This window comes from Nothobranchius furzeri, chromosome 12, assembly GCF_043380555.1.
Source record: "Nothobranchius furzeri strain GRZ-AD chromosome 12, NfurGRZ-RIMD1, whole genome shotgun sequence".
Lineage (NCBI taxonomy): Eukaryota > Metazoa > Chordata > Actinopteri > Cyprinodontiformes > Nothobranchiidae > Nothobranchius > Nothobranchius furzeri.
The window spans coordinates 68,062,517-68,075,351 of record NC_091752.1 but is presented as its reverse complement, the minus strand read 5'-3'; the positions used below and the strand labels follow the sequence as shown (position 1 = coordinate 68,075,351).

Genomic DNA, 12,835 nt, shown 5'->3' with positions numbered 1-12,835 from the left:
TGACCAGTATGCCTAACCCTAAGAAATGCTGATCTATTCCTAACCTTAAAGAGCAAGTCACCCCCTAGCAGAGGATCATTTTGCCTTGGCCTCCAAAATGCCTTGAAACGGCCCTGGGTGTGTGACTGAGTTTTAAAGGTGATCTGAATTGTATCAGATGTATACATATTACATGTGTGTAACTTATTGTTTTATACAGGTAAAAACGCGTGGAGATTAATCCATCTACATTTTACTTTTCAACACTTTTTGTTTTCTTGCTTTTAACTATTTTCCTGTCCTGTCTGTCTCTCATCTTCCTGCATCTCCTCTAAACTCTCCAGAAAAACTGTTGCCTGGATTCTTACTTTTTCACCTCATCAGTTACTTCTGAGCAGATCAAAGGGATCTCCTGACCGCAAAGCGGAGAGCGCGTTTCAATGCTGCGTCAGTGAGGTGAAATCACCGCAGCACAGGTGATGAGCTCCGCAGTAGCAGAGCGCTTCAGGCACAAATAAGACAGAAAGTAGAGAACATGTGCGGACATCAACGATCGTGTGCTAATTATAGTTTTTTGGTTGCGCCACTTTGAGAATGGACCGCGCGCTCGACGCAGCAGCCTGGAGCGCTGCGCAACAACGATTATCGCTATATATGCTCTCTGCTCTAATGAGTCCATAAATGATGTAAGATAGGTAGAAAACGTTTTATCCGGCTCCCCCATAATTCGATCCCTGCTCCTGGATGAAAAACCGGACATTTTCATCAATACAGTATTTTGCTCGTGCCCTTGCTGCCCTGGGCCCTTTAGAGTTCGTGGGCCCTGGGCAATTGTCTAGTGGCCCATATGGTTAATCCAGCCTTGGGTACGCTTCTAAAAAAAGTGAGGACCAGACAATTGTCCCCCCCCCCCCCCCCCCCCACACACACACACACACACGAATGACATGGACAAAGATTTGATTTATTGGTTAAGTTCGGTTGAGTTTCCATCAAAAGCCAGAACTTTACGGCACAGTTCACAGAAGCATAAACACAACAAAGAAGGCATCAAAATAAAGACACTTTAGAAGAGGAAACCTCAGTTAAATCGTTTGTTTTATAATTACCGTTCTACATTTCCATCATAAAATGCAAAAACAGAAAATAAGCACACACACACACACATTGTAATCAGGTCTTTTCACACAAACACACACAGAGGGTCCTCCTGTTCTTCAGAATAATCTTTAATCTCCACTGGCTTCTTAATCCCAGTTTATTTCCCACTGGGTGTGTTCTTCCAGTTCCAACACACACACACTTGTTTAAGGAATCCAGTTGAACCCAGGTCTCACGTTCAAACAGAAAGCAGCGAAAACCCTTTATTAGTGCATCGGCTGATAAACGCTTGGTTAGAACAACAACATAGGCAGTGCTTTATCTGAATACGGAGATTGGGCCAGCTGTTACCATGGCGACGGTTCAGGACTTCCATGTGGGACCAAGGCTTCGTCTCTACGCAGAGGTAGATCCTACCGGTCACCTAGATTCTGTTTCTGCAGACTGAGAGACGTAAAACTGGCCAGTAAATCGGTCACTTCATCCACCTGAGAAGAAGGGACGAGCGCGTTACGAGTTCATCAACTCACAGATGACCAAACAAAAACACACGCTGGTTCTCACCTGCTCTCTGGTGCGCGTTTGCTGCAGCTGTGTTGAAATGTGTTCCAGCCTTTCTTTGGCTTCACTCTGACCCACTAGTTTCAGGTATTCACGAAGCATCTGAATAATCTGCAGACAGAGTGCAAGAGCAGGTGTAACGAAGGCCTGAAACGTAGCGTTCTGAACTGGAAACGTGCGGTTCTGCACCTGTAAGACTTCCCCTCTCAGGGTCTCCAAGCTGCGGGACTCTCCCTCTTGTAAAATGTTGAGTTTGGAGCGCGCCAGATGCAGCGGGGTTCTTCCTGCCCGGTCCAGGGCGTCCACACGCGCCCCTAGAGAGAGAAATTCATCTTTCACACATTTAAAACAACACGGTTGGTTACCCTAGGGCTGGGCGACATCTTCATATCTTACACGTATCGGGATGTCGCCCCAGCGCCATGCTGTCCTGTTAGTTTCATGTGAGCGTTTCCCTCCAGTAAATGGTCCTCAGACCTTTCTCTGGCTGCAGACTCATACAGGACATCCCACTTCCTGCGTGAGCGTCGTGTAACTCTTTCAGAAATTAGCCACTGTTACAGTAGATGGACACCATTCCACCGGTCGCTATGCGTCGCATTTAAATCGCTCCCCCGAAGCGTAGATTCGCAGTGATCCGTTAAATTTACACTTTTAATCCGTCGCTGCGAGGCAAGCTCTGCACATCTGGTCTTGGTATTCTCCGGTCATGTCATGACCTCGCAGGACCTGGGGCCTCATTTATCAAGCTTGCTTACGCACAAAACGGGGTCGGAGAACTGCGTAAGCAACTCTCCACGCAAACTTTGGGATTTATGAAAGAAAACTTAGCGGAAAATTTTTTAAGTTGACTAAGGACCTGGCTTACGCACGGAGAGCACCTGCAGTGCTGCTGAGAAGAATACAATTACGATATCCTGCAGCATCATCACTTGTACTGCTTCGTTTTCACACAGAACAAGACCCCCCCCCCCCCCCCCCCCACACACACACACACACAGACAGAAGCACAGAATAGGGAATGCAGAATATCAGCAGGGGGACGGATTGAGACAGAACATCATGCGTCTGTGACAGTGTGTGTCCTGTCACTGTGACCCGATTGATCATGCGCCCTGGCTACTTGGACAAGGGGGATCTGTGTTTGGGTGACTGGTTAGCGCACGTGACTTTCACCCGGGAGTCTGGGGATCAAATCCCATTTGGACCATTTTTTATATCCGCCACAGATCTCTCTGAAGAACTTACAACATTGACGGCTTCAGCAACGCTGTGCCACTCCGTGGATTTTCTCTTATTTGTTTTGTAAAATGACTTCCTTTCATTTCTCCACCTCACCCACAGGTACCTCAGTTTCTGCTTGTGAAATAGCGCTTACTTGATCTGCGGTCGTGATCGAAATGCTGCAACAAGCCGGCTTATGTACATGCATGAGCTCCACAAGGCACTTTGCATTGACCATTTAACGGCAGTAAGTGGGCGTGGTGAGGGCGAGATGTGACTAAAAAGCAGCTGAGAAACATTCTTGTTAGTCTCGGACTTATGAAGCGGAGATTGCGTGCAGCTGTGCGTACTCCAAGTTTGATAGATCACAAACCTGCTTGGCGTAAGTACATTTTCTTGCTGAGCTTAAGTACGGTTTTAGTAAGGATTCTACGCCATGTTTGATAAATGAGACCCCTGCTGCGTAGAACGCTTTCACCAGCGTTTGCATCAGACAGGCTGCCGGTGTGAAGCGAGCTCTCGGGTAAAACATGTTATGTGATGAACTGCTGCAGCATCCAGTGGAAAGGCCGGACTAGAGGGTCGATGTTTTAGGAACGAAATACCACATCAACACCCGGAGCCTGATCACTAAAGCTGTGTCTAAGTTCAGAGGTTGCATCCTTCAAAGGCTGCATTTGAAGGTAGATTATGTGACGCTAGGTTTCGTTTGCACTTTTTTTTTAAAAGATAATTTTGGACAAACATAAGAAAAAAACGACCTAACGGAGACGTGCTTCAGCTTCAACTTGTTTGGGCTGTTACGGTTGCTAGGCAGCAGGGCATACGCTGGGATAAATCTCCAGCCTAGACCATCCGCGTTCACAGCGCCTCGCCTCTCAGATGACGATGGATGCTGCTCCTAAATTTGCACGCTGGAGAGCGAGAGATGTTTCATTCATGATCGTCTGCTTTGCTCCACCTTCAGACGTCCCTGTGAGGTGGTGCTTTACACTGCGCTCAAGCTGCCTTGTAGCTACGGCAAAACATTAGCATTACTAGCACCTGTTAGCCTTAGGCAGCTAAACCTACTACACCAGTCGTGTTGCTATGAATAGCACCTCATAAGTAGCTGCGGTGCTAATGATACAACGGTCTCAGTACTTTAAGCAGCTCTTCTTCATAAAACGAGATAAAAATATTTTGTTTCGACGCTCTGGAGGTTGTGTTTTGCTGTACGTAGCAACAATGGAAGGAAAAAGTTGACTTATTCCATTTCTTTGCAACCATAAACAAAACTTTAACAAAGGTCTCACCTCCTCTCAGCAGCGTGGTGATGACAGGCACATGATTGGTACAGGCCGCTGCAGCAACACAGGTGAGAATGAACATTATTACCACAAAACTCACAGTTTTCCCATCTGTTGGCATTCCAACAGCAGATCAGATGAAATCACGGCCTTTGGGTTTTAAATGCCACAAGGATGGTCGTCTTACCAAGATGTAGAGGAGTGTTCCCCAGACCATCTCGCTGGTTGGGGTCAGCACCATGACTCAACAATAACTGCACTGGAACACAAAAAGACCCGCGACAGGAAGGGGTGTTAGACTTAACGCTGTTGTTACAGGGTTAGGGTTAAAGCAAAGCAAAAGAAGTGAGGAAAGGAAGAAAGAAAAAAAATTTAAAGCTGCAAGCGGAGTCGTTCGGCCCTCGCAGCGAAGCTGCTCGCCCTCCGTTCGCACCCCCTCCACTCCATCCCCGACGCTCTCCCAACCCATCGCCCTTCAACCCGTGGCGCACGAGCGCCCATGCGCGCCACACACCCCAACGTGCATTTAACTGTGATCACTGTGAGCTGTGACCTCATTCTGACTCAACCTATCCTCCTAGCCTGCCCACAGTCCCCACTAAAAATGTTTTACATTATAAAAATATTCCAGCTTCGAAAGAAACTCTGTAACGTAATTGGAACAAAACTGCCGACTTCCTGTGGGATATGGAGCGTGGCTCCATGAGACTTCTTTGTAGGCCCAGGCACACTACATAAGTGTGCAAAATTTCACAATCCTCAGTAAAAGCATGACTTGGGGCTGAGAGTGTTAATGGTCATAGGGGGCGCTATTTCGTAAATTTCACGCATTTTCTAAATTGGGCCAGAATTTGGCAAGTTTTTAGATATGATAAGACCCCAAAAAGCCATTCAAAGATGCAGAAGAAAAAAAATTAAAGCTGCAAGCAGCGTCGTTCGGCCCTCGCAGCTCCGCACTGCTCCGGCTTGGCCGGCAGTCTGGTGCACCCGGGAACATCCGCTCAACATAAACGTCGACCACCCCGACACCAGAAACCACGAACGGTCTCCTCGTCTGCACCTCACCCTGACTCAGCATCTCCTCTGAGCCCACCATTAAATTACACATCTCACCACTAGAGGATACTCTATCTTTACCACACTGGTGGTGTGATGACACAGACCAAGTTTAATGCTATTCTGACCACGTTTTTCTAAGTTATCGAAGGTTAAAGTTATCTAGGGGGCGCTGTGACCAACTACAGAAAAATTCCATTTAGGTCAGCTTTGGTTGACAAAGATGGTTTTCTTTTATTTTGGCATCAATCACACGATGTGTGTGTAATCTAGAACCAGAGAGCTGAAAGGGGCGGAGCTACAGGGGTTTGAACCAACAACCACATCAATGTGTTTGGTGCAGTCACGTGACGTCACAAGCCAAGTATAATGCTATTCTGACCTTGTCTTTAGAAGTTAATCAAGTTTGAACCCATCTAGGGGGCGCTGTGACCATTTACAACTAAATCCCATAGAGGTCATCTCTGGTCATCAAAGATGGTTTTCTGTTAATTTGGCATCAATCAAACATTGCACAGGTCATCTAGAGACAAAAGGCTGTAAGTGGGCGGAGTTAAAGTAATTTGAATGAATGAGCACATACATGTGTTGATTGCAGTTGCGTGATGACTCCCACCATGTGTGATATAGTCTAGAGCTTTTTTGCAGAAGTTACAAAGGTTTTATTGTATCTAGGGGGCGCTGTCCCAAATTTAGGAAATATTCCATGAAGAAGTTTGTAGGTTGATAACAGTCATTTGTGTGCAGTTCAGTGTGAATTGCATTATGCATGTGTTATTCAGGGCTTAATATCTGTCAGGAGGCGGAGCTAAAGCGATATCAACCAATGACCACAGGATTGTGTTGGGTGCCTTTGTGTGATGATGACACATAGCAAGTTTGGTGCAGCTGCGACCTCGTCTGTAGGAGTTATTACAGTTTTAATGGTGTGTAGGGGCGCTGTGGTGATATTATACAAGTTCACCGACCGTTTGTGCCTCGTTGGCTAAAGGGCATGATTGTTGATTGCCATGTTCACTCTCGTGCAGATCAGAGGCTGTTTGCGGAAGTTACAGTCAAACGTAAGGTCACGGCGTCACGCCAGAATTCACCATGGCATCAAAGCCCCTCCCTCTCTGGAAAACTATCAGAACTGAATCGTCATTACAGCATCATGAAGAAGTGCATGACCTTAGTGTCATGTTGACTAAATTAGAGGGGACAAATATGGGCATTTCACCATAAAACAATCAACTTCCAGTTGTCAGGGGGCGGGGCTTAGGTGATGTCAGCTGTCCACATTGTCACTGTCTTGAGATGTGGTCAGTGATCACACAAAATTTGATATGGATCTGATCATGCACATGGGAGTTATAAAGTCAAGTAATGTAAAGGCAAAAGGTCAAAGTTTGAGGCTTAGCCACGCCCACACCTTAAAATCCGACGGTTGAATTTCTTCCCCTATTTCCTAAGAGTATATAGCAGAAGTGCGAAGGCGATTGGTGAAAAGGGCAAACAACGTGTGCGAAAACAACTAAATTGAGTACTTGGACCAAAATGGCCGACCTCCTGTGCGATTTTGGGCTTGGCTCCAAGAGACTTTTTTGTAGGTCCCAATACCCTACATTAGTGTACCAAATTTCGTAATCCTCAGTCAAAGCGTGGCTTGGGGCTGACAGTTCTGAAAATAGGCCACACCCACAAACCAATCACAGCCATTTCTATTGGTGGTCCGACTAGGATCACTCACCAGAGAATTCGTAGCAATATCACGATAACTGAGGAAATGAGAGGCAAACGTATTTCCATGGCGTGATGGCAAATTTCGCCATGCTCCCAAAACCCCGCCTTTTTTCGAAACCTGCCAGTACTGGAGACCAAGTGACCTCAACATGTCTACTGCTATTTGCCAGAGATTGCTGGTGATTAGGTGAAAGGAGTCCAATAGGGAGCTGTGAAAGAGTGGCGTGGCGACAGGTCAAAGTGTGAGGCTTAGCCACGCCCACAACTTTCAACTTTTGAAAAATGCAACGGTTGATTTTTTTCCCCCTTATAGCTTAAGAAGAGTATAGAGCAGAAGTTTGAAGGTGATCGGTGAAAAGGGCGATGGGGCATCATTCTCCAAACGTGCAAAAACCACTAAATCGAGTACTTGGACCAAAATGGCCGACTTTATGTGCGACTTTGTACCTGGCTCCAAGAGACTTTTTTGTAGGTCCTGAGACACCACATTAGTGTACCGAATTTCGTAATCCTCAGTCAAAGCATGGCTTGGGGCTGACAATTTTAATGGTCCTAGGGGGCGCTATTTAAGATAAATAGGCCACGCCCACCGGATTTTCACAACAGATTTTTTGGGGGGCCGGACTAGGATCCCTCACCAGAAGATTTGTGGCGATATCTTAAGAAATGACAAAATGGGAAGCAAAAGTATAGCCACAGCGGTACGACTGACTTCGCCGTGCCGCCAGAGCCCCGCCCACTTTTGAAAACTCCCATAAAGTGACGCTAAGAAACACCCACTTGTCTTGAGTTAACAGCTACAAATTTGTGGTGATTAAGTGAAATGGGGCGATTTGGGACCTATCACAGTAAAACTTGACCTTTTTGGTCCTGAGGGGGCAGGGCTTGTGTGATGTCATCATCCAGCCATTCAATTTAGTTTGTGGCTGGATGACGAATGACCACAGAACTTTTAGTAACTCTACTCTGAGTATGAAGTTAAAGACCATTTATTTTTTTTGGACGAGTAGTTGAAATTCGAGGCCTGGCCACGCCCCCTCAGCATATACGAAAAGTCGGTTTTATTTTTTCTATTTGATCGCCCATCCCTTCTGAGCAATTTCCCACAACTTTCGAGACGATCGTGCAAAAAATGATCGAGTAAATCAATTAGAAGCGGACCCTAGAAACGGCCAAAACATGGTCAAAATCTCCACTTCAAATCAAAATGGCCGACTTCCTGTTTGATGTTGACCATAGTTGCAAGAGGCTTTTCTGTGCGGACTGTTGAGTACTACAAGTGTACAAAATTTCATAACTGTACGATAAACTAAGCTTTATGGAGGGGGGTATTTTTCACATTCTAGGGGGCGCTGTGGAGCTAGTTTAATTGCAATTTTTTTTGGGACCTTAAAATACAAAATTATACACCACGCCTGACATGTGTGCAAAAATTCCTGAGTTTTCGAGTAGGTTAAGGCCTCCAAAAAGCCAATTTACTGGGCAGAAGAAAAATAAACAGCAGATACAATAGGCAGCTTTGCTGCTCGAGCCTAACAAGACAAGGCGATCAGTGGATCCCCGGAAAAGAAGAATCAGCAAAAAAAGCAGAACTAAGTTAACTCAGAAGTTTGCTAACCATCAAAATAATGTGCCGTCTGCCTCGGGGGCGAGCATCTGACCTATGAGAACCCATACAATTGGCCAAATGGGTGAAGAGCTCTATTTGACTTGTTAAAAAAACATCATGCTTGCAGTTGCTTGACAGAATGTGTTATGTGTAGCAAACATTTGAGCTGACCATTCGTTGCGATATTTATCTGTTGTTTGTCATATGCATATTGTGCATGCTGATATCGCGATAACGACATATTTACGATATATTGTGCAGCCCAAACCGATATGTTAAACAAGACCAACTTTGGTTGATGCTGATATTTCATGCATCCTTACTTTCTACATACCTGCTAACTCGGAGGATGTGAAAAAGGGGTTTCCAGTGATCATCCCTAAGAGGTTATGGGTCATGATGAGTTGGTTGTGATTAAATACGTAGAAAGAGCTGCGGCTCGGCTGTTTGCTTGAATACTTTAATAAACCACTGCTGCTCTGACTCTTTCATGCAGCAGAAACATTTCATGTTAAACATGATGAAATTATAATTGTTTATTTGAAAGTTGTTAATAAAGTTTTTTTTAAAGTATCACCACGACCAGCATCCTGGCACGCGTTGTGATCAACGCTCCCCGTCTCAATTCGGCAATTATTTGCACACTTGTGTAACTCGCACTCGAAGCCTTACGGCACACTTAAGTGCACTTTGCTGAAGACCGCAGGAGGCGGCGGGTGTGTTGGGATTGGGCCACGCTCACTGTGAGCGTCGCTGCAGCGCGCTGTTTCCGACTGTGATTGGTCAAATGACGACACGTGACTAACACGCCAGAACAAAGATTGTTTGTGAACAAGAGGAGTACCCCCTCCCTTCTCTGACTGATTCTCATAAGAGTGACTGAAACCCATCGCTGAAACCTGACAGAAGACACCCCCCACTCATCGAAGCTGCACGATTCACGTGAACGCCATATTTGGCTTTAAAAACAGTGATTTTCTCCAAAAAGCTTCAAGTTTGCAGGAATGTTTCTGACATTTCTGAGGAAATCTCAAATCAGAAACTAAAATCTGTATTAAAATCATTGAAAAAACCCACCAGGAGTTGAAGTTCTGAGTGGCTTTACTTGAAGCCTTAAAATGAAACTTTAAAAAACCACAAGCCTTACGCACCACCTGGCTCAGGCCACGGATGAATGAGGATGAGTTTCACAACCAGCACCATGCCAGGACTCAGACACTTCCTGTGGCAGGCTTAAGCTGCCATAGCGAGAGCCACAACACTTCAGACCCGCTACGAGAGTTCCCACAGATATCATATACTAACATCTGCAGCTTAGACATCTCATGGGGCTTAAAGGAGATGTACAGTTGGATGTCATCTGCATAAAGATGTTAGGAGATTCCTTTAACGGAGCTCAGGATGTGCTGAAGAGGAAGCAGATAGAGGAGGAAGAGTAGAGGCCCCAGCACAGAACCTTGTGGGACACCATGGGTGAGTGGGGTGGCGGGGGACTGAAACATGGAGACGGCCACAAAGAAGGAACGCTCCGAAAGACAAGAGGAGAACCACTCCAGAGCAGATCCGGATTGGCCTACCTAGTCTCTCAGCCTCTCCTGGGGCAGCAGTAGCTCAGGTGGTAGAGCGGGTTGCCTCATGATCTGAGGTTCAAGAGTTTGATCCCAGCTCCCGCCAGAGATATTCTGCTGTTGTGTCCTTGGGCAAGACACTTCAGCCGACTTGTCTGTGTTGCTGGTGGTCAGAGGGGCCGACGGCACAAAATGTTAGCCTCGCCTCTGTCAGACCGCCCCAGGGCAGCTGTGGCTACATAGTAGCTTACCCTCACTGGCAGTGTGTGAATAGGAGTGCGCATGACTAATGGAAAGCGCTTTGGCTGTCTTGAAAGGTGCTAAATCCAAACTATTATTATTATTAGTAGTAGTAGCAGGTGATGGTGAACAGTGTCAAAGGCTGCAGTCAGGTCCAGCAGGACCAGAACAGAATGGTCCCCTGCATCACTGTGGGTCAGAAGGTCATTAGAGACCCTAAGAAGAGCTGTTTCAGTAGAATGAGCTCTACGAAAACCTGACTGGAAGCTATCATAGATGTTCTGTTCATCAAGAGCAGCTGTGAGCTGTTTAGCCACAACCTTTTCCAAGATCTTGGAGATGAACGGAAGTTTACAGATGGGCCCAGCTTGGTGTTTAAGAACAGGACGCCTGAGCTCTGTGCGGCTCACTCTAATCGGCAGACTATTGAGAGCAGGGCTCTCTGAAATTAGGTTTCATAAGAAAGTTCGAGCTGGCTGCTTTTGTCAACAGCACGGTGGAGTATTTTCCCTCTACCTTTCAGTGCCGGCTCCGTTGAGATACCAAGGGCTGATGTGGGCCAGCGTTGCGATTGTCAGCCACTGATTGTTAGCGATGGTGGTCGCTGGTCACTCTAGAGCTTTCTGGCTGCTGCCTCACTGCCTGCAGCTACTTCTTGGTTCAGACTGACTAAAAGCTGTAACACCGAGCAGAATGTTCAACATCTCCACCATTTTTGTGCTCACCTGTGTTTCTGTGTAGCATACAGACCACCGCACACCGTTACTGATCACCTCGTGCTTTTTCTGTCTCAAGTAAAGCGTTTTTGTCCAAAAGGAACAACAGAGCCATCACTTGAATTAGACTGCTTAATCACTAAACACCTGTAATGTTTTGGTTTCATAGGGAAATTCAACCAACCAGGTTGTACTTCCTCATCTGTCTGCAGCATGACTGCGGATACGTCAAGCTTACAAGTGACACCATTTCATCCTGGTGAGATTCAGACAGGTTACCAAAACTCACAAGCGCAGAGGGACCGACCTACCGATGCTGTCGTTTCCGTTGCAGGAGGAGAAATGAAGAGCCGTCCTTCCCTTGTCATCTGCTGCACAGGGGTCCATGCCATCTTGCAGGTGCTTTCGCACTAAATTCCAAGAAGCAAACAAGCTCAATTATTCTCTTTGCAAGTTATTTAATTGCATAAATGCTGGGATGCACAATGACACATGTGGTTGCCTAGCGGCAGCTTTTCGGCATCTTCCCATGCATGTGTGGGTTCTCTCCAGTACTCCGGTTTCCTCCCACTGACCCAAAACACTGATTTTAAGTTAATTGGAGACTCTGAAATGTCTCAGTGATGAACTGGAGACCTGTCCAGAGTGTCCCCCACCTCCCACCTCATGATGCTGGACACCAGCTCTCTGTGGCCCTGCTGAAGTGGTTACAGATAATATGTGAGTGAATGTTTGTTCAAACCTGTGTCAATGTCGTTGCTGTTGGCTGCTTCTCTCAGTCTTTTGGCAGCTGTGAGCGAAAGCGACATTACGAGTTAAACGGGAGAAAACAAAGGAAATCTCCCATTAAAGCCGACCTAACGGCCAAAAGCACAGAAGTACACAGAAAAGTGGTTTAGCTAACATCATGCTTGGTCCAGCTTTATCAAACGCACGCGCTACTTGGGTTAAACTCTTATAATTAAACACATTAAGGAGACGTGAACAGAAACTAGCGTCTCTTCCTCTCACCGTAAACGTCTTTCCCTATTGGACCCAGGTTCCGGAAAGTTCGGTGCTGCCTCCGGGCCTTACTTTCTGTTACCTTCCCCAGCTTGCTCGCCACACCACCCGGACCAAGTTCGCCTCGCCCCGGCTCCCACAACAAGTGCAGGTACCGGAGTTCTTTGTCGTCCATCTGTCCGACTCGACCCAGAACCATTTTGCCCTCCCCGATGCCGCTGATGCCGAAGCCGACAGCAGCGGCACCCACGTCGGACATCCTCTCCGAGGCCTTCCCGTCAGTCTCCGCCGCCTCTCGGGTCTCACCTTCGGGACCGTGCAGCACCATGTACTCTCCTTCGGAACCGGACCTGTCACTTTGCGAGGCGACGACCTCCATGTTTTACTGTGACATCAAGGGGGGGTTTACACCAGAACTCCGGCCGAACCTGGGAGGAAACACGGCTCGGGAGTCCCCTCAGACCGCCGTGGAGCCATAGACGAAACAAATCTTTATACTATTCCACCAATGGTTGGTTTTAAGCGTTAAAAGAAAGCGCCTACGCCTTTACAACACAAAATGTCCACGATTTTTCATCATTTACATTTCAGATGCGAAGGTACCAAGAGGGGCGGCCATTGTAGTCAACAGCTCGCGAGAATCAGGGACCAATCAAATGTCGCCTTGTTTTCTGCTGACCAATAGGATCAATACAACTAAACAGCCAATCAACGGACATCGGGCGCTTCGCTACGGTACACCAATCAAATCCTAAAAACATCTGAGCA

At 46.7% G+C, this 12,835-nt stretch overlaps 1 protein-coding gene across 1 annotated transcript; it reads right to left on the bottom strand.

Annotated features, from left to right (window-relative positions):
* Positions 1-922: 922 nt before the first annotated feature.
* ankrd54 (ankyrin repeat domain 54) lies at positions 923-12,677 on the bottom strand. The gene is made up of 8 exons (XM_015945235.3): positions 12,077-12,677; positions 11,808-11,855; positions 11,377-11,475; positions 4,342-4,413; positions 4,161-4,208; positions 1,831-1,955; positions 1,645-1,752; positions 923-1,568 (listed from the first exon to the last, which is right to left on the bottom strand). Exons 1-8 carry the CDS (start codon positions 12,444-12,446, stop codon positions 1,494-1,496), a joined length of 945 nt encoding a protein of 314 aa, XP_015800721.3. The 5' UTR covers positions 12,447-12,677; the 3' UTR covers positions 923-1,493.
* Between the last annotated feature and the right edge of the window lie 158 nt (positions 12,678-12,835).

What these genes read in the sequence shown, in the direction of transcription:
- ankrd54 (XM_015945235.3), bottom strand. Translation starts at nt 12,446, where the DNA reads ATGGAGGTCGTCGCCTCGCAAAGTGACAGGTCCGGTTCCGAAGGAGAG. An exon ending in GAACACTCCTCTACATCTTG is followed by an intron (nt 4,209 to 4,341) that starts GTAAGACGACCA and finishes GTGTTGCTGCAG; the next exon opens with CGGCCTGTACCAATCATGTG. An exon ending in CACCACGCTGCTGAGAGGAG is followed by an intron (nt 1,956 to 4,160) that starts GTGAGACCTTTG and finishes TTCTCTCTCTAG; the next exon opens with GGGCGCGTGTGGACGCCCTG.